At 41.9% G+C, this 21,181-nt stretch overlaps 1 protein-coding gene across 1 annotated transcript in view; it reads right to left on the bottom strand.

Moving 5' to 3' along the window:
- PDE1C (phosphodiesterase 1C) overlaps window positions 1-21,181 on the bottom strand; it is a 609,137-nt gene that overhangs the window by 56,380 nt on the left and 531,576 nt on the right. Inside the window, exons 13-16 of the mRNA XM_052638578.1 lie at window positions 20,056-20,137; window positions 17,923-18,043; window positions 14,619-14,794; window positions 5,078-5,308 (exon numbers count right to left, since the gene is read on the bottom strand). Coding sequence (XP_052494538.1) covers window positions 5,078-5,308; window positions 14,619-14,794; window positions 17,923-18,043; window positions 20,056-20,137 — 610 coding nt within the window. The remainder of the gene's footprint in view (window positions 1-5,077; window positions 5,309-14,618; window positions 14,795-17,922; window positions 18,044-20,055; window positions 20,138-21,181) is intronic.

The raw sequence follows: 21,181 nt of genomic DNA, 5'->3' as shown, positions 1-21,181 counted from the left end.
GATGTCTTCCAAATTTGAATTTTGCCTTGAGTTCATTGCAGGTTCACACACTGGTTAGGCCAACTGTGTTGAGCTGCAATGGGCTGCCAGCCTTCATGTGTTTCACACGCTCTCAGGCCCCATCTCTCACTAACTTTGCTGAAGTATCTCCCTCTTCAGCAAAACTGCTCCTGTTGGCTACTTTAGATTTGGTTTAAACCACTGATCTGACAAATGACCAACTGACCATTTTGCTTAAATATTAAATAGACTAACGGAGAATGGACGTGAGACTTGTATCAACATTCTCAATTTTACAGCTATGGAACCTGAAGCACAAGTAAAGTAATTGACCATAACATACACATGTGGGTCTGATTTTAGAGGCCAAGTTCTCAAGTACTGTATTTTGCAACTTCCCTAAGAAGCTTAAGTTCTAGATTTCAGACTTCCATTTACTGCTGCCATTTCTAAATGCCTTTGGTCTACTCATTTATAAAGAAATGGTTATGTAAGGCTAATTCAAGATGAATTCAAGGATAATTCAAGATAATTATCTAAAGATAATTCAAGATAATTAGGTTGCAATACATTCTAAGTAGTTTTGCAATACAAAATAAGTAGTTTTAATGGAATTTGACAAATTCTAAGCTTGGGGGAAGGGGAGCCGACTCTGGCCAAAGTGCGAGCAGCAGTCTTAGTGCAGCCCATGGTTACCACCACCACCAATGGCCAAAATAGATGGATTCCTTTGGCGACCCATGGAACAGTCCAAACACTGGCTTTTCCCTGTTTTAAGGATGCCAGAAATGAACTCAAGGGTGATCTTGAGCCTTGTAGTCAAACCAATTCCCTGTAGAAAAATGCTCTTTCTTTCCTCAAGGAGCCTTCATACCCCTCAAGCCCAATACTTTAAGCTTTCAGGGTTACCCTGCATTGGAGCTTTACCCACAGTTGCAGCAAAGCCAGGAAGTCAGCAGGAGAGGTTAGGTGTGCTGGATGCTGGCCAGCAGCCCATGGCAGCCTGCCTTCTCCTCAGTCAGGGTTGGGGAGGCTGAGAGGGAAAGTGCCTTGATGGAGACCAAAGCTTAGGGGCTCCCATGATTGCTGATAGGGTCTCAAACCTCTAGAACCCCAATGAGCCAATGTCCTTCAGCTCTATCCTAAAAGTATCTTGGGCGGCCACAAAGAAGGGTGCCAGGAAAGTGACATATGTTTGTCTGATGATGTTCCTTGAACAGAATCCATTAGGAATTTCCCATGGGTTAAAAATGGACTAACGGCTGATATGAGCTGTTATTCAATAAACAAGGGGAAACAAAAGAGCCTTTCTGTGCAGTTACAAATCATTTTAATTAGGCTGCTGCAACCCGGTCCCGAACCACCATCAGCCTTTCTTATTATTGCTCAAAATTGATTTCTTTTCCCACCTCTCATTTAATACTTAATTGTGAAGGGAAATGGCAGACCAGTGCTTACTTTGGGAAGTAAACACAGTTGTGAATCAGCCCAGCCTAGTTGAAAATTTGGACTCCTATTTGTGCCTTTCAGGCTCTCCCCCTAATTATCTTCAAAATATTGATAAATTATTGTCATCTCTGCCCTCTCTGGGTATTAATTTATACGTGTCTCATAGAATGTATAATCTCCTTTGTGACCAGCATATTTGTATTCATTGGTTTCATTTCCTGACCATATAACTACCCAGGGGCCAAACCTGACCCCATTGCCTGGTTGTATATGGCCCATGACCTAAGAACAGTTTTTGTATTATTAAATGGTTGACAAAAAAGAGAAGGTTATTTAATGTTATGTGAGAATCTAAATTTTCATAAATAAAGTTTTATTGCAACACAGCCATTCTCATTTGTTTACATGTTATCTGCAGTTGCTTTTGTGCTAAAACAGGTCTCTGTTAAATAGTTGCAACAGAGACCAAATGGCAGCAACACATAACATTTACTATCTGATCCTTTATAGAAAGAGTATGCCAACCCCTGGAAGAAGTAGATTATAAACATTTTGTGGACAAGAGTTGAGTCTCAATGTTCTTCTGATTTCCCACTCTTCCCAACAGCGCTGAACCTCTCAAATGGGGTCATGCTGGTGAAAGAAGATAGAATTTGGATCCACATTATTCTGGATTTTGGCCTAAAATCTCTACTGAATGTTTTCTTGGGCTTAAGCAAGTGATTTAACCTCTCTGAGTCTTAGTTTCCTCATCTACAAAATGGAAATGAGTATATCTACCTCATACAGTTGTCAGGATTTTTATTTTTATGTTTTTTAATCTTTATTTTTACTTTATTTTACTTTACAATACTGTATTGGTTTTGCCAGACATTGACATGACTCAGCCATGGGTATACATGAGTTCCCAAACATGAACCCCCCTCCCACCTCCCACCCCATATCAACTCTCTGGATCATCCCCGTGCACCAGCCCCAAGCATCCTGTATCCTGCATTGAACATAGACTGGCGATTCATTTCTTACATGATAGTATACATGTTTCAATGCCATTCTCCCAAATCATCCCACCCTCTCCCTCTCCCTCAGAGTCCAAAAGTCTGCTCTACACATCTGTTTTGCTGTCTCACATACAGGGTCATCATTACCATCTTCCTAAATTCCATATATATGTGTTAGTATGCTGTATTGGCGTTTTTCTTTCTGGCTTACTTGAATGATTTAATGTGTATAAAATCCCACCTATAATGTCTGCATGTTATGCATTCCATAAGTGTTATTGACACAATAATTAATTTTTTTTTTAGTTAAGGAAAAGGCATTTTAAACCCACATTCCTAATAGGGAAAAAGTAGAGAAGAAACACATCTTGCCTTTCTCACAGCCCTTATGTACTCCTCCTTTGGGAAGGAGATGCTTATCTAAAAGGAAGAGTTGAATATGCATGGTTCAGCCCAGCCAACCACTGTCCAGCCCTCAACCCCCTTTGAGATGTGTTTTCCACAAGACACACCCCTTTTCTGTTACCGCAGAAACAGCCTGCTCCGGTGGAGTAATGGGGCGAGACCTGAGCCCATCTGCTCTGCTGGTGTCTGGTGGGCTAAGCCTAGTTTAGGCCATATGTGAGAAGCCCATGCTCAGCAGACCAACTCTATGTTTTTCACTATATTCTGACCACTTTTTGATTCTTGTATCTCTCTCTCTCAGTTGTTCATTCCTTGGGAGGGGAAGAAAGGAGTGTTTTATATTGCTCTCTAGGGCTTTCCACGTGGCCCAGATGGTAAAGAATCTGCCGACAATGCAGGAGATCTAGGTTCAATCCCTGGGTCGGGAAGATGCCCTGGAGAAGGAAATGGCAACCCACTCCGGTGTTCCTGCCTGAAGAATCCCATGGACAGAGGAGACTGGCGAGCTGTAGTCCATGAGGTTACAAAGAGTTGAACACAACCGAGTATGCATACACTAAAACTTCAACAGTTCTATTATAAATTCTTATTAAATTGAATATATTTGCCAGACTATGATACTTGAATACAGAGTCAACTAGTTATGAGCAGGCTCCAGAACCTGGCTGCTAAGAGGCTGGGCAAGTCAAACGATGGCCTCCCTTGCTTCCTGGAGTGCTCTTGCGGCTTACCTGAAGGAATTTATGCAAAGCTCTTGAGGCATGATATGAGCTATTAGCATTATTTTATGTATTAAAACATTGTTTTCTGATTCTACATGTTAATATGTCAGTTGCAAAAATACCTGGGGAGTGTTACGCTAAGCACTTTTGACATACTTCTCAATTGCCTGAGCGGCGTAGTGTCATAGCTAGATCATTCAGAGATCACCTGGATCTACCAGGTAGATAAGACAGTGAATATGTAAAGAGAGAATTTATTTATTTACTAAAAATTTTTTTTAAAGTATGGTCTTTTTAATTTATTTTTTGGCTGAGCTGTGCAGCTTGCAGGCTTCCTAGGGGGCTCAGTGGTAAAGAATCCACCTGCCAGTGCAGGAGACGCAGGAGACACAGGTTTAATGCCTGGGTCGGGAAAATCTCCTGGAGGAGGAAATGGCAAGCCACTCCAGTATTCTTGCCTGAAAAATTCCCATGGACAGAGGGGCACTGTGGGCTACAGTGTATAGGGTCACGAAGATGGGACAGGACTAAACACAAGCACAGCTGACTCACAGTGTAGCCTGTAGGATCTTAGTTCCCCAACCAGGGACCAAACCTGGACCCCCTGCAGTAGAAGCACTGAGTCCTAACACTCCTAAACTGCCACAGAATTCCCAAGAGAGAACTGAAAACAGCATCTGGTATATAATCAATAAATGCTAGTTGTTTTGTTGTTGTTTTTGCTATCATTATTACTGTTGGAAGCTCACAAGGGGCCCAGGCTGTGAGCAACTATTATTATGCACATTTTACAGAGACAGTGGCCAAGACCAGAAAAAGTGAGAGGCAGAGCTGTGACTTGAATCCAGGTCTGTTGGACTGCCGAACAACCTCACCACAAGCTGGCACTTGTAAGCTCCAGTGACTCTGAACTTCCTGCTCTTCCCTTAAACAAGGTAACCAATTCCATGCCCCTGTGCCTTAGCTCATCTTATTCTCAATGGCTGAGAAGTCCCTGTGTTCCCCCAAATTTCTGCATTTAAAATTCAGGTTAGACATCACCTCTTCTTAAAGTTTTCTTTGACATTTACTACATCTTGCAATCCCCAGACTGAACAGACCTTACACAGACATGAGTCCTGGCCCTCCCAGGGGAAGGTACATACAGAAAACTGCCTTTCCATTCATCCATTCTGACGCTAAGCACTCAGAAATTGTACTGGGATTGCTAATACGGATTTCTCCTTTAGAAAGCAGCCATTTGCCAGAGTCTCCAGTGCAGCTGGGCAGGGCCCAAAGGTATAAATCTCCCCAGAGACAATGGCCCAAGCAAACTTCTGGCTGCCTTTGATGGGATCCTGATGGGATCCACAGCTCAGGGAGGTGCAATCAGCAGCAGCTGAGATGGCCAGGCAGTCCTGCTCTGTGAGCTGTCCTTGCAGAGGCAGTTCTTTGCCAGCGTCCGTTCATCATATCATTAACACCCTGAAGAGAGCCTTTCACCAGCACGATTCTACTCACCATTCTGCTGCTTTTCTCCCGATGACTTCTCAGTTTTGGAATTTTTCCCATGAGGGTTGTTGCTTTTATTTGTTCGGGTTCCGTCGACTTGATTCTTAGCTTCCCCAGATGTCGTCTCCTCAGCTTTGCCAGATGCGCCTTCTTCAGCTTGGCTTTTGGCTTGCATTTCCTTTTGCTTCTCCTCTGCAGCCAGGCGAGCCTTTTCTTCCGCTTCCTTCTTGGCTTTCTCCTCTGCATCCGGGGCAAGTCAGGAAAGGTGGAGAAAAGGTAAGAAGTCATGCCACTAGGAGAATTGTCTCTTTGAACAAAAGCAAGAGTTTGCATTGGGAGTTAGTGCACTAAAATGACCTAAGGTGTTTACCAAGTGTTTGGAATATAATTTTGATTAATTCAAGTCAGATTGGTACATATATTCAGGAAACCTGTAAAATCAGTTCAATGGTGATGTCACTTCCCAAAACAGTATGTTAGAAGAAGGAGCAAGGAGAAAGTAATAATAAGGATAATAATAGTTAATAAACCAATACTGTAACTGGCATTATTAAAATTACTATTATCATCAATAAGTTCTTCTGAATGCATCCTCAGTGTCAGGTATTATACTAAGTATTTCTTAAGGATTACTTCCTCTCATTCTCAACCTTATATGGTATATACTATTATCATAACCCTATTTTTCAAAAGTGGAATCAAGGCTCAGAGACATTACAAAGCTCTCCTACAGCCTCACTGAATGTAAAAATTGAAGCTTCATGTACATTTGCTTAGCATCTAGAGTTTAAACATTAAAAAATTGATTACAAAACAAAAAGACTTGGAAAAAACCACCACTGAAATCATATAGTTTCAGGCTACTGTTTATGAATTTAAAAGTGGGAAGAGAGTAATGAAGCCTCACAAAAAAACATGGTCTCCAAAACTGGTCTCCAAACAAGATGAGAGGTGGTCTTGAGTATGGCCAGGGATCCTGATCTGTGTCTTCCTCTTTAATCAGAGGATATCAGTCTTATTTACAATTTGGTTGATTGAAAGGGTCTGGCTCTATGTTTAACCAAACACATAGGGTAACTGTCTATCATCAAAGATTCATGAAAAACTTGATACGTTCATTCAATTAATATTTATTGAGCGACTACAGTGTCAAACACCATTTTAGGCACCGGGAATACAGTAGTGAGCAAGAAGACTTAAGGAGTAGAAAAGACAATAATTAAACTACTTTAGTAAGAGGTTAGTGACAGGTGATGTGGTCAAGTGATGAAGGACATGTAAGGCTGGAGGCAATGAAGTGAAGCTTGGTTGTAGGAAGTAACCTACAGAGACCAATAGAAGATACCTAACAAAGGCCAGTTCTCCTTTAGGGTCTAGGGACTTCACTGTCCAGCATTCAAATCATTCAAAAGGTTTCACCTCTACTCTGAAAGACTAATTGCATTTTGTTTTCTCTAAATGTGTTACAAATATCCCACTCCTCATAACCAGGGGTCCTCTTTATTTCTCCTGGTTAGTCTTGGTCCTGAAAACATGTGGCTTTCATAGATGATGAGAGAGGTTTTTAATCTAATGGGCACCAGAGTCATTATCCATGTGATTGTGTTTCCCTTTGCTTCAGCTGCTAAAGAGCACAAAGCTCAGATTTGGTTTCAGGTTCACATGTTCACAGGGCTTTATGGCATTATACTTCATGCATGTCTATGATCTCTGGCTTCATTTTACTCTTCTTGCCCTTAAATTTGCCTGGCTCAGATGTCCTCTTTAATACATTATCAAGTTTTCATTCATCTTTTCACTGATTCATCCATCCACCCGTTCACTCAACCAAACCAATGCACTGGCCTCATCTCAGACAAATTAAATCGGACTCTGGAGGGAGAGTGGCAAGAACAGGATGTTTTTAATGCTCTCCAGATGATCTAACACACAATCGGGATTGACAAGCATTGGTTTAAATTTTAAATGTTTGCAATTCATTGTTTCATGACATTCTACTTCCCAACAGGATGTACTCATAATTTACAATGTAAAGATAAGGAGGGCTTCCCTGGTGGCTCAGTGGTAAAGTAGGCACCTGCCAATGCAGGAGACACGAATTCAACCCCTGGTCTGGGAAAATCTCAAATGCCATGGAGGAGCTAAGCCCGTGCACCACAACTATTGAGGCTGTGCTCCCGAGTCTGGGAGCCGCAACTACTGAGCGGGTGCCACCACCAGGGAAGCCACATGCCCTGGAGCCTGTGCTCTGTAGCAAGAAAAGCCACCACAATAAGCAGCCCATGCACCACAACCAGAGGGTGGCCTATGCAACAACGAAGACCCAGCACAGCCAAAAATAAATAAACTAACTGAATTATGTTTAAAAAGGTAAGGAAAAATTTATTTACAAAATCACATAATTATGTGCATACGTGGTAGGTCTTCTGATTTCTACAGAAAGGTGCAACTAGAGAGTAAAAGAATACCCTTGCAGAAGAAGACAGGGAAATGGCATCGTCAGTAGGCTCAAGCCCAAAATGGCTCCTCTCATGTTCATCCAGACTTCCTCTCATGCTTCTGTAGTATCCCAAGAACACAGGTCAAATGTCACCTCCATCACTGAACCCCCAGTGCTTGGTATACTATCTGTCACCTAGCAGATGCTCATGAAGTACTTGATTCCACATGAAATGTACACAGTGGGTATGATTCACCCTGTCTGCCTATGAGCCTGACTTGATTCCATCATCAGCAATCCAGGTCAGTATAAAATACAGAAACTATACACACTCTGAAGTCCTGTCCTGAGAGAATCAGCCATTTGACTGTACCTGACTGTAGGCAAGAAAAACAGGACTGTACTTACTGTACAGAGAGGAAAAGTGGGGCAAGGGGGAAGATAATTCATTTATACTCAGGCATCAGGTAAAATAATGTATAATCCCCTCACAGAATCCCCTCTGAATCTGTGGCAAACTTTGTACATTCAGAATATCCCCAAGTTAAAAGTAATTTTGATAAAAGCTGAAGGTATTAAATTCTGGTTTGCTACAAGAGCACAACATATTATCTGAGCAATAAAAATTCATTTGACAACTGAGTCAGACCAATTTTCTATGGAAAATCTAGCAAAAAAAAAAAAAAACTGGGGGTGGTACATTTCAGAAACAAGTCTGTTTGGGCTTAACTACAGCTGACAATAGGCAATTAATGTTTAACTTAATGGATGGTAGCTTTTATGACATCATAATCAGATTTGATACAATTCCTTTCCTTGCAGCAACTGTGTTTCAGTGAATTGTTCTGAAATGGTCTACAATCTTACTCTACTCCCATCTCTCCCTCACATCTCTGAAATATCTGACATTGATGTGATCAGCCATCAGCATTCAGTGCTAGTACTCCAAATAAGTAGACAAAAACAAGTAAACACATATATAAAAAAGAAAAAAATAAACTTACAGGAGATACATCTGTTCCACTGTAATCTGATCCCCTTATATTTTCAGGGTGAAGTATTAATATACATTAAATCTTTCCTACTATGAGACAAAGCAGATGATAGAACAATTAATTTGTATATGATAACAGGTTCCAGAGATGACACATATGCAAAGAATGAACTTTGGGGGTTTTTAGATTTAACATCCTAGGCTTCTAGACTAGTAGAAAGCAAATGCTGTAGTTCAATCTCATTTCCTTCTGCTTTGCAGTTCACACTATGTATGGTGATGTGATCATTATGAGAATGGCCCAAAACAAGGAGCTTAAGAGTTGAGGCAGCACAGAACCCTCATAATCCATAAATTATTAATGTATTCCTCCTGAGAGCTAATTCTATCCCACATTGAATGTCTGTGCAGTCTTGGAGAAAAACATTGATTTCTTCATTTTACTTGCTTTTCTAAATTATGATACTATTGGCTCTTGCTTAAAAGTGGTATTGGGCTAATTATCTCTTAATATAATTCTCTGAAATGCCTACCTAAACTACCGACAGAGAAAGAAAGAAAGAAAAGGAGAGAAAGTAACTTAAAAAAGACAACCAACATACTAGATTAGTTTTGAATAGTCAACTTTTGATAATATGTAAGCACAACATACGGAGAAGGCAGTGGCACCCCACTGCAGTGCTCTTGCCTGGAAAATCCCATGGACGGAGGAGCCTGGTAGGCTGCAGTCCATGGGGTCGCTGGGAGTCGGACACGACTGAGCAACTTCACTTTCACGTTTCACTTTCATGCATTGGAGAAGGAAATGGCAACCCACTCCAGGGTTCTTGCCTGGAGAATCCCAGGGACGGTGGAGCCTGATGGGCTGCACGACTGAAGCGACTTAGCAGCAGCAGCAAGCACAACATAAAGGTACTCCTTGCCACTTCAGGACTCAAAAGATGTTTCCATGCTACCTTTCTAAAATTTTTAACGAAAGTGCTTCAGCTGACAGAAAAATTCAGTCAACATTAAAAACTCAGAATGAGGAAAACATGTTAATGATGTGCAAAAATACTGTAAATCATAGTGTTAAATAAAAGTAACTGTTAAGTTGGATATAAAACTTGATGCAATTATTTAAAATAACATTAAAGGATAAGTTAATTATAACTCTTATGACATGTTGTGCCCGACTCTTTGTGACTCCATGGGCTACAGCCTGCCAGGCCCCTCTGTCCATGGGATTCTCCAGGCAAGAATACTTAAGTGGGTTGCATTCCCTTCTCCAGGGGATCTTCCCAACCCAGGATTGAACTCGGGTCTCCTGTACTACAGGCAGATCCCTAACCATCTGAACCACCAAGGAATTATAAAATAGTAATTTACTTACAATTTACTTATGATCACCTAGGTTGAAAATCTTATATTATTTCAATAAAAACTGAGTGACAATGGAGGAAATTTTTAAAAATTCAATAAACTTCTCAGCATTTGCAAAGAAGTATTGTTATATACTATTTCATATTTACATTGACAGAGACATAATTCAATAAAAATATAAAGCTAATCTCTGGCAAAATAAAAATAAGATGTATTTTGCAGACCATAAACAAAGTTAAAAGACATAGGACAAACTGACTGACTAACTAACTGGATAGAGGTAGGATAGAAATTGCAAGACAGTTTGTCAACTGAAGAATTGCTATCCTTAATATACAAAGAGTTATCATGAATCAATAATAAAAATGTAAACATCCTCAAGAGTAAAATAATGGGAAAAAATATAAAGAAATGGCACTCTCACTACATTTCTACTGAAGGTGAACATCTAGTTAAAAAAAAAAAAAAAACTTTCCAGAAACAAATTTGATAACATATATCAAGAGCTTTAGAATTTTTCACCTACTTTGACAGAGAACTGAAGAACAGTGATCACTGAAGAAAACTAATTAGTTGTTACTAGCCAGTTTAACTTATTCAAAGCCTCTGTTATTTTATTGCATACTAAACTAGTGAATTAGCTGGAGAAGGCAATGGCACCCCACTCCAATACTCTTGCCTGGAAAATCCCATGGATGGAGGAGCCTGGTAGGCTGCAGTCCATAGGGTCATGAAGAGTCAGACATGACTGAGCGACTTTACTTCACTTTTGACAAAGAAATCCAATATTTAGAAATTTATTCTAGATAAATGATCAGATGGGGGCTCAAGGTTTCTGAATTTGGATGCTCATAACAATGTTATATACAATAATGAAGAATTGGAAACTAACATGCTCAGTAACAGAGGAATGGTTCAACTATGGAGAAGGAAATGGCAACCCACTCCAGTGTTCTTGCCTGGAGAATCTCAGAGACGGGGGGGAGCCTGGTGGGCTGCCATCTATGGGGTCGCACAGAGTCGGACACGACTGAAGTGACTTAGCAGCAGCAGCAGCAGCAGATTGCTCATTCATTCAACAAATGCATATTAAGTCTTTGCCTTAGACAAGACTGTGTGCTTTCATCTGTGGGGCCACAAGAATGAAAACTCCATCCTGACTCAAAGAACAATGATACTACATGCTTAAGTTCTTAAGCAGCAGCAGCCATATAAATCACTCTTTCTAAGAGTATTCAGTATAAGAATAAAATCTTCAAAACAGAAACAGAGAAGGAAAATACAATATTACACTCTGATCTCAATTTAAGGGAAAACATCTACTTTTAAATATGTACAAAAGGGGGCTTCCCAGGTGGCTCAGTGGTAAAGAATCTGCCAACGCAGGAGACACAGGTTCAATCTCTGGGTCAGGAAGATCCTCTGGAGGAGAAAACTGCAACTCACTCCAGTATTCTTGCCTGGAAAATCCCATGGATAGAGGAGAGCGGTGGGCTACAGGCTGGCACGAGTCGCAAAGGACTGGATAAGACTGAGCAACAGAGCATGAGCACGGTACACGGGAAACCAAATTTTAAAAAACTCAACAATAGTTACATTTTGCTGGAATGAGTGAGTTTTATTTTCTTCTTTGTATATTTTGTTTATATTTCAGCATTGTAACCTAGACATCTATTATTCTTACACCAGAAAAACATGTTTAAAAAGTATTAAATTCTGAATGGAAACTGGTCAATATTGATAAGACTTGCAAATTGTTAACGCCTACATATCTTTGTATGGGAGTAATGAGTTTCAGTCCTAAGAGCTATAAAAAGTATATATTGATTCAATCTTTCCTAACAACTATGTGTTCTGGCCTAGCTAGATGGGTTGATTAAAAAACTAGAGCCTTGAATTTAATTCCATTTCTGATCAGTTTAATAACAACATATATTCAAGTGCCCCAATGCAGGGCAGGCTTTGCTGAAATCAGGATTTTCTGGTAAAAAAGAATCATGAACAAAACATTCTGGGATAGTTCAGCACAAACCAATCACCAACAGAAAAACAGATGCAACCTGAATTTCTTACACCAGCCAACCAGTCAACAGCATTATTGGGAGGCAGAAAATGTTATAAAATATTAATTATACATTGGCATTTTGACCACCACCTTCTTAACTTTGCATTTAAACTTTCTTTTCCAATTTTTCAAAATAAGAGCTACCATTTATCAGGCACTAACCAGGTGCAGGCTCTGTTCTCATTTTTTACTTATATATTTTCTGTTCTTTGCACCACCTCTGTGGTGTCTATTATTATCCCCCAAAGGGAATTTTCTCAAAGAATCTGCCTGGATTTGCCAAAGAGCACATGGCAAGTAGGGATTCAATTCTCCCTTTCCCCAACTAACTTTTGCTTTGATACCCAAACTGTCCTCCTACAAAAACATACATAAACCCTGGAGGCTGTGCCTTTGTCAATCCCTTTTGCATTGTTCCCCACTTCATGCTCAACCCCAGACATCCTTCAAATCCTAGTTAGACACAAGCAGCCTTCCCAAGCACCTCAACCAAGCTAGGGACAAGCTTATCTCTATTAGCATGCCTCACATATTTTAAAACTATTAGTGTTAATTTTGGGCTTCCCTGGTGATTTAGATGTTAAAGAATCTGCCTGTACACAGCAGACCTGGGTTCGATCCCTGGGTCAGGAAGATCCCCTGGAGTAGGAATGGCTACACACTCCAGTATTCTTACCTGGAGGATCCCAAGGACAGAGGAGCCTGGCAGGGTCCATGGGGTCACAAAGAGTCAGACACGACTGAGCAACAAACACTTTCACTTCTTTTTCAGTGTTTATTTACCTGTTCTTTTTAAAGGACCAATTTTCTTCTAGAAAAGAAACTGTCTAATGTTCTCCCAGGTGATTAGTTTCAGAAGGTAATTTTAGTAAGCCAGATAATTGCAAACAAATTATTTTGAAATACCACTTTCAATTGTGTGTTGTCAGGAGCTGAATTTTCAAGTGTAATGAGTGTAATTGATTATAAGAGATTGCTTTCTCAAAATGATGCAGTAGCTGCCACTGCTGGTTGCAAAGCCTGCCAACAGGGAGGATTTCAAGGTTTAAAGCATCCTAACAGACTGTGAGATGCCACACCTAATATATCGAAGAAGAGCTGGCTTCTTCTCCATAGCTCAGGATGCAAGCTCAGGACGTCCTCAAATGATAAGGGCCCAAATATGCCTTAAAAGAATTGTAAATATAAACACTTTGCCCCACCTGAACTGAGAAGCCACTTGGACAGGACACAGTGTTGGCCTTTGAATAACTCCAGCAGTGTGATCTTGTCTCTGCTGCTGCTGCTAAGTCACTTTAGTTGTGTCTGACTCTGTGCAACCCCATAGATGGCAGCCCACCAGGCTCCTCTATCCCTGGGATTCTCCAGGCAAGAACACTGGAGTGGGTTGCCATTTCCTTCTCCAATGCATGAAAGTGAAAAGTGAAAGTGAAGTCGCTCAGTCATGTCCGACTCTTAGCAACCCCAAGGACTGTAGCCCACCAGGCTCCTCCATCCATGGGGTTTTCCAGGCAAGAATACTGGAGAGGGTGTCATTGCCTTCTCCGAACACTGGAAGCAGTGCCTCCGATATTTGAGGAACAAGACCTACTCCTACCCTTCTCCCTTGGGCAGACACTGGGTATATAAAAGTGTGGAATGCTATGACCGGGGATAAAACTTTGCTTGCCTATTATAAAAGTCCGGGGCTCAAGGTCAGTGGGTGCTGGTGAGGAGTACAGGCTTCCACTGAACTCCCATTCCTACTTGGAAAGAAATTCTGTGCTAATGCCTCCCTGTCCCCACCCAGGAGACTTCGAGCTTTGAGGACAAGGATGCCTGATATTCACCTCGGTGAATAACACACAGTACAGAGCTTGGCATACAGTAGGCAAGCAACAGATGTTGGCAAAAACTGACTGCTGTTGAAGGTGTACCTCCACAAAACCCACTGAGATTAGCCTCTTGGTTCTAGAACTCTAGAATCATCCACTCTAGAATTGTCTCTAGGATCAGGCATCATAGCTTCATGAGACTTACCACAGTTATGTGTTCCTACGTAGAGTACAGTATAAACATGTCATATGTACGAATCATGGAACACATGCTCGGTAAACACAAACATGCAAATTAATTCTGACTTTCAAAAAACAAAGAGATTTCAATCTTTTTTTCTTCATAGTACCAAGAGTGATGACTTTTCTTTGAATTTCTGTTTACCTGTGAGTTACCTTCATCTCAGAAGGTCAGCCTGAGTAATAACTGAAGGGAAATTGAAAACATGAAGATAAAAATGTATGTAAGGAGATTAAAGCTTTTTCTATCCCAGTGTAATGGCCAAGGTGGATAAACGGAGTAAGGGCCTGATCAATGTGCCACATGTTATAAAATAAGGATGGCAAGGTGGCCTAGCAGAGGCCAAGAGATAGGAGGGACACCTGTCCTCTGCACAATCTTCATTTTGAGAAGTATCTGGACATACAGCACAAAGGTCATTCCACCAGGTGGCTTGGAAGTCAACCTCATTCTCTCATGCACTAAGTATTAGATAGAATAAAGAGCAAAAGATGGTCTCTCCTAACATTCAGCAATTTGAATATATACCCTGAGTTTGTGCTTCATTTTCAATACTTCTAAATCAGGGGTGGCAACGTCTTGCTTTTTGAGTGGGTCTGAGTGGTATGAACAAGATTGCCCATCAGCACCTTACCTTTGGGCACCTTGGCCCTCCATCTCTCCCGGTTAATGTGCACCACCTCAGTCCAAGTGGCTTTGAAACTCTTATAGTCAACAGGGATGACAGGGTTGTTGATTGGGGCACTTCCTTCAGAGCCAGAGCTCTTGACACCTGATCGCTTTGCATCTGTTGAACTGATGTTGTTCAAACTAGAGGATGAAAAAAAAAACCAAAGAGAGGGTTAGAGTTTGAAAATGTGTGCTGATAAGCAAGCCTAAGAGAGGAGTGGTGAACACGCATCAAGTTACCGTCGTGAAATTCCTGGGGCCTGAGGTTTGTCATTTCTATTTTCGAAATGCAACAGCTGGGAAATTCTCCATTTTCAGCAGAAAAAAAAAGTCAAGGTTTCAGTCTCATGAGTATTGATAGCCCAATTTGCTAAGTCGCTTCAGTCATGTCCGACTCTGTGCGACCCCATAGACGGCAGCCCACCAAGCTCCGCCGTCCCTGGGATTCTCCAGGCAAGAACACTGGAGTGGGTTGCCATTTCCTTCTCCAATGCATGAAAGTGAAACATGAAAGTGAAGTTGCTCAGTCCCAAAGGTCCCCATATTTCAAATGTTCTTTTTCCATATGACTAGATTCCCCACACATGAATTCTGTCTTTGACTTCCTGAAATTAACCCATTTAAACTTGACTTCCATTTGGTTCCACAGTTTGCCTACCTTCCTTCACACTGACTACATTTCTAAGTTACTTAGTCACTTGGTCCTCTTTCTCTCTAGCTCCAACTCCTCCTGTACTCAAGAAACTCTGATCCCAGGATACCCAAGCTAGAATAAGGGGACTTCCTCTTGTACCTGGGGGAAGGTAGAGAGGCATGGAGACTGTGAGAGATCAGTCATGCATAAGACTTGTTTTTTAATACAATACCACTGGAGGGGTCTCCTGGTGGCTCAGTGGTAAAGAATTTGCCTGCCAATGCAGGAACCATGGGTTTGACCCCTGGTCCAGGAAGATCCCACATGCCTCGGGGCAACTAAACCTGTGTGCCACAACTATTGAGCCTGTGCTGTGCAGTCTGGGAATGGCAACTACTGAGCCCTGAGCGCAACTACTAAAGCCCAAATGCCCCAGAGCCCGTGCTCTGCAACAAGAGAAGCCACTGCAGTAAGAAGCCTGTGCAGGGCAACGAAGAGTAGTGCCTGCTCACTGCAACCAGAGAAAATCCATTCAGCAACAAAGACTCAAACAGCCAAAATTAAAGAAATAAATGAAATTACAAAAATATATAATACCACTCGAAGCTTTAAACAGAGGCAACTTTAGGAAATACAGATAGATATATATATATATATACACGCAAAATCACTTCAGTTGTATCCAACTCTGTGCGACCCCATAGACGGCAGCCCACCCGGCTCCCCCGTCCCTGGGATTCTCCAGGCAAGAACGCTGGAGTGGGTTGCCATTTCCTTCTCAAATGCATGAAAGTGAAAAGTGAAAGTGAAGTCGCTTAGTCGTGTCCAACTCTTAGCGACCCCATGGACTGCAGCCCACCAGGCTCCTCCATCCATGGGATTTTCCAGGCAAGAGTACTGGAGTGGGGTGCCATTGCCTTCTCCAATATATATATAACATAGAAAGTGCCATCTTCCTGGGAAACTTGACTTTTTTGAAGGTGTACTTATTTTAACTTAACTTTTATTGGAATACAGCTGCTTTACAATGTTGTGTTAGTTTCTAGTTACAGCAAAGTGAATCAGCTTTATGTACACATATATCCCCTCTTTTTTGGATTCCCTTCCCATTTAGGTGACCACAGTGCCTAAAGTATCACACATTTCCAGGGAACTACAAATACAAATACAAATCCACTGAATGACAATCAAGACTAACTAGATAAGTAGAGCCCAGTGCTGGCAGAGTTGTGGAGGTGTGGGACTCACTCAGGCAGGGGGCTTCTGACCTCTTTGTCAGCAGCCTTTGACTAGGTCCCTTCACCTTAAGCATTCCTGGGTTCCCTCTGTCCTAATCTTCTTGTCCTTCTTCCTCTCATTGCTCTTCTATTCTTTTTCTTCTTCATTCCATTTCTCTCCTTTATGACAGGGCCCAAGGTCTTGATGGATGAGGAGGAGGGGATAGCAGTACTAGTGGTAATACAAACCATTTAATACTAGTGAACACTGAGTGTTAGCATTATGGTAGCTGCCACTTCTTCTGTGCTGGACCCTGTTATAAAGGCTTTGAAAGTGAAAGTGAAAGTTGACAGCCGTGTTGGAACCTTTTCAACCCCATGGCCTATACAATCCATGGAATTCTCTAGGCCAGAATACTGGAGTGGGTACCCTTTCCCTTCTCTAGGGGATCTTCCCAACCAAGGGATCGAACCATGGTCTCCTGCATTGCAGGTGGATTCTTTACCAACTGAACTATCATATATAGGCTTTACATAGAATAAATAATTCACTTAATCCTCCCTGCAACCTATGAGTATTATAATCCACATTTTCACAAATGGGGAAACTGAGGCAACTTGCCTGAGATGGTACAGTTAAGTAGGAATGGAGTCAGGATGTTTAACTGGCCATATGACTCCAGAGGCTGTACACTCTGACTCCATTTAATGATGTTGATGAAGAAGGAAATGGCAACCCATTCCAGTATTCTTGCCTGGAGAATCCTATGGACAGAGGAGCCAGGCGGGCTACAGTCCACGGGGTCGCAAAGAGTCGGACACGACTGAGTGACACACACAACACACAGGATGCGGCGCAAAGTGCCAGACTTCTTAGGCGCCGGCGCTTCGCGATGTCGCCACCAAGACTGCCTGTGGGACAGTGTCAGACTCAACCGCAGTCAGATGGACGGGTGGAATGATGTTGCGGCAGAAGGTGATTTAAAAGTTCAGCTCTTTTTCCCCTCTACTTAATTTTCTTCCTGAACCTAGAAATGAAAGTTTCACTTAATATGATAACTCTGATCCATGGTTCTTTCCTTTTGGAGTATGGGGAGCAAGGACTCTCTGGGTATAGCAGGTGAAGTGCAGTGACTGATGGTGTTGTGGGCAAAGCCACCAAAAGAGAGAATGGGTGGGGGCAGTACTGGGAACCTACATTTCACGACCTGGACCTTGATTACCCTCTTACAGGCCAGCCTGGAGAATACAGAGTGTACAACTTCGACTCCTCTGAGAAAAAGGAAGAAGCAGACACATCTCATAAGGAGGAGGTAGGGTGAACACGATTAAGAAGTACCACCCCCATGCCTTCCAGAAGAAGTCTGTCCCCATGCACAGATCACCCTGACCCCCAGCTTTCAAGCTTCAACACTGACCTTGAACGCCTCTGCCCGGTGCCCCCAGTTTGAGAGGGTTCATCAATCAGTGGACTCACGATCTTTTCGGTCATGTCTGTGAGCACAGTGAAGGTGGGCTCCACAATGAAATCAATGAAACCTGGAGAGAAACAGCAAAGTTTCAGAGGAATTACATAGTAACTGGGGCCTTTCCAATGTTCCCATGCAAACTGATGAGTTGTAGCTTTCTTTTAAAATTCATCTACATAGGAGCGCCAAATCAGATTAGGAGAGCTTAGGTTGGTCTTAATCATTTAATATAATCCTTGCTTTGACTATCATATGAGTCAGTTCCATTTCCCCTACATAGCTTTCCTTTACCTTTTAGTAGACAGTTCAATAAAATGCTTAAAAATGCAAATTCAATATCTACTATGTAAAAAACACTGTGAGAAAAGTTGTAACACAACCTGCCTGCCCTTGGAAGTTTATAGAACTCAGTGAGCATAAAAATGGAAAGGGCCTAAGGAGAAGCCCAAAAAAAGGCCCCTAGGAAGGTTAGGGAAGGAGGGTATTTTCCCTCCCACTGTGACAGTTGCAAACAGCATTATGGAGGCCGTGATATTTGAGCTGAGCCCTAAGGCTATTCATTCTAGGTGGAGGGGGTCAAATAAGCAACGTGACACGACAGGGGAAAGTGCAGGATGTGTCTGGGGAATGACTCGAACTTAGGAATTCTTTTAGAGTCAGAAAGGGAAAGCCTGGGAAGGGTTATGATCTGTTCAGGGAGGAAGGTTCCAAAGTACCAAGCTAGGGTTAGGACTTAGATAGGCACTAGAAGCCCCTTAAGATGTTTGGGCAGCATAGTACTAAGATGTTTTCTGGTGTTATTTGGGAGAATTAATCTGGCAAGATGGATAGGGTGGGAAAAAGCAATGGAAGCTGGTGCTGGGAAAATCATTTTAGAAGTTTCACTTCATAAAGCTCAAAGACAAAGTAAGGGAGGTGAGATACAGTGCCATTTTAAGGTGGGCGTGTGATGGAAGCATGGATACGTGCACAGCAGCAGGTGGTCCTAGCTGTAGGTGGAGTCTGTCAGAGACTTCCACCAGGAAGGCAGAGAGAACAGAGACAATGGGGGAGAGTGTGACCAGGGAGAAAGACGGTAGACTTCATCTTAGGCCTGCCAACTCAAGGTACCAGGGCCATATTTGGATGGAAGAAGGCCAACAGGGTTGGAAACCAGGAGAGGGGTCAGATCGGGAAATGTTACCTTTGAGAGATCACCATGCTGGAGAGACAGTTGATGTTGGGCTGGACTGATCATCTCAACAACTCAAAAATACCAAAGTGTGCTGTGACACGTCAGGAGAAAAGATATGATCTGGGACTAATGGTGGTAACTCATTACACAGTGACATGAAAGTTGGAAGGAAGCCAAATGCTAATCAAAGGAGATATAGTGTTTAAAAGTATACAAATGCTTACTTGACTTTTACAATGACCAAGATAGAAGTGATACTGGCATTTAATACACAGAAGTGAAGGATGATAAAAAATCCTGTAATGAAATTGGCAAGACAAAAGTTGTCCTATACAAGTAGCAATAGAATTCTGTTAATAAAATAATACTAATGAACATATATTACAGCTATTAGAAGTGCAAAAGTATTCTTTACCCAAAATAAGGTGCTAATTTTTGTTTTTTAAAAAGAAAGGAAGGAAGGAAAGAACACAGGTAGAAAGGAAAGAGATATTTTAAAAGAGCCATTCCTGGCAGTGAGGTCTTCCAGGAAATGGTGCTGTCTTGGAAAGTGGGCTAGAGGATGCATCACTGAGAAAACTCTTGGTACTAAATGCAGAATGGTGAGACTGAAACTGAATGGGCTTCCCACCACTAATTCCTGTCATTGCCTTAGGACTGAAGCCCCTTTTTCTCTTGGCAGGGAATGATGGAGATAGCAATGTCACCGTCTAATCTTCCCAGGAACCAGTCACATTCCAGGAAGGAGGATGGGGACAGAGGCTCCATCAACCCAGCCAGCCAAAGCCATGAGTACAGTAGCAGAATGGAGCCAGGTTCTAGCCGAAGAATCATGCAGAGCATCTGAGCTTATTTCCAGACACCCTTCTCTAGTTTTTCTCTCCATCAATGGATTGGCAAACACGTACCTACTTGCGACTGGGCAACCATGGTGGACTTCCGATCACACAAAGGAGAAAAAGGCAGACCCAGCTCTGCTTCTCTATCGCCCTAGAAAAACAGGAGGTCAAAGTAAATTAAGAACAGAAGGCTGAGCCACCCAGATTTTACTTCACAACTTCAGCTTCCACCAAGGCCACTGGTCTTTCTTTTCATTATTACAATCACATTATGTAGTAAGTCCTGCACCCTGTTCCTCTGCATAAAAGACACCTGGAGGCTGGAGCCCTCCAGGGTCCAATCATTCCATCCAACTGCAAAAGCGCATGCTGTTGTACAGAAAGCCTCAGGCACCAATAGGTCTCCTGAGGGAAGTAAGCAAAGCAACACATCCTGTGGCCGAGAGCCAGCACAGAGTCAGAATTCTTGTGTGTTCTCCAGTCATCCTACCTGTAGTCCTACCTGAGCCTGCAGACCCCTCCAGTTGTGGACAGTGTCTGAGATACCAATTCTAACTGGGCTGATTCGGAATCATTCTCCGAATGCTACCTAAAGGCATACACAACTGGAATTAAGTGCTTCCGGGGCCTTCCCTGCAGGGCTCAGTGATGATGAAAAGTGGAACAAAAAAGCGGTAGAGTAAATAATTGCTTCTGTTTATCAAGTTAGACAATAATAAGACATGATTCTCTGGCCAATATGTTCTCAATCTCACCAAAAGGCAAGACTTGCTTGTAATACAAGGCTTGCTTGTAATAAGCAAGCGCTATGGAAAGTCTAATTAAAAATGGAGATGATTTTAAAGAACAGCTCTGAACCAGAGCTCAATACTTCAGTCACATATCCAGAGGAAAGGGAAAGTGGGTCACACTTCTGAGAGCCACAAAGTTGTGTTTATTCAATTCACAAGAAAAGAATCTGCTCAGGTTAATGGCTACTGACTTCAGCTTGAACCTGGCCTTGCTCCCACCACCTGTGTGATCATAGCAAGTGTATTTTTCCCTCTCTACATTTAAGTTTTATCACTTATAAAAGGTGGGATAATAATCCCTATGTCATCAATAACAATGACAATTACATAAGAAAATGTATACAAGTAAATTCAAAGAACAAGTATTATTTCTCAATAGATATTTCCACTAAGTGAAGATCTGA

This window comes from Budorcas taxicolor, chromosome 4 (genome assembly GCF_023091745.1).
Source record: "Budorcas taxicolor isolate Tak-1 chromosome 4, Takin1.1, whole genome shotgun sequence".
NCBI classification, from domain to species: Eukaryota; Metazoa; Chordata; class Mammalia; order Artiodactyla; family Bovidae; genus Budorcas; species Budorcas taxicolor.
This window is presented reverse-complemented; position numbering and strand designations above follow the sequence as displayed.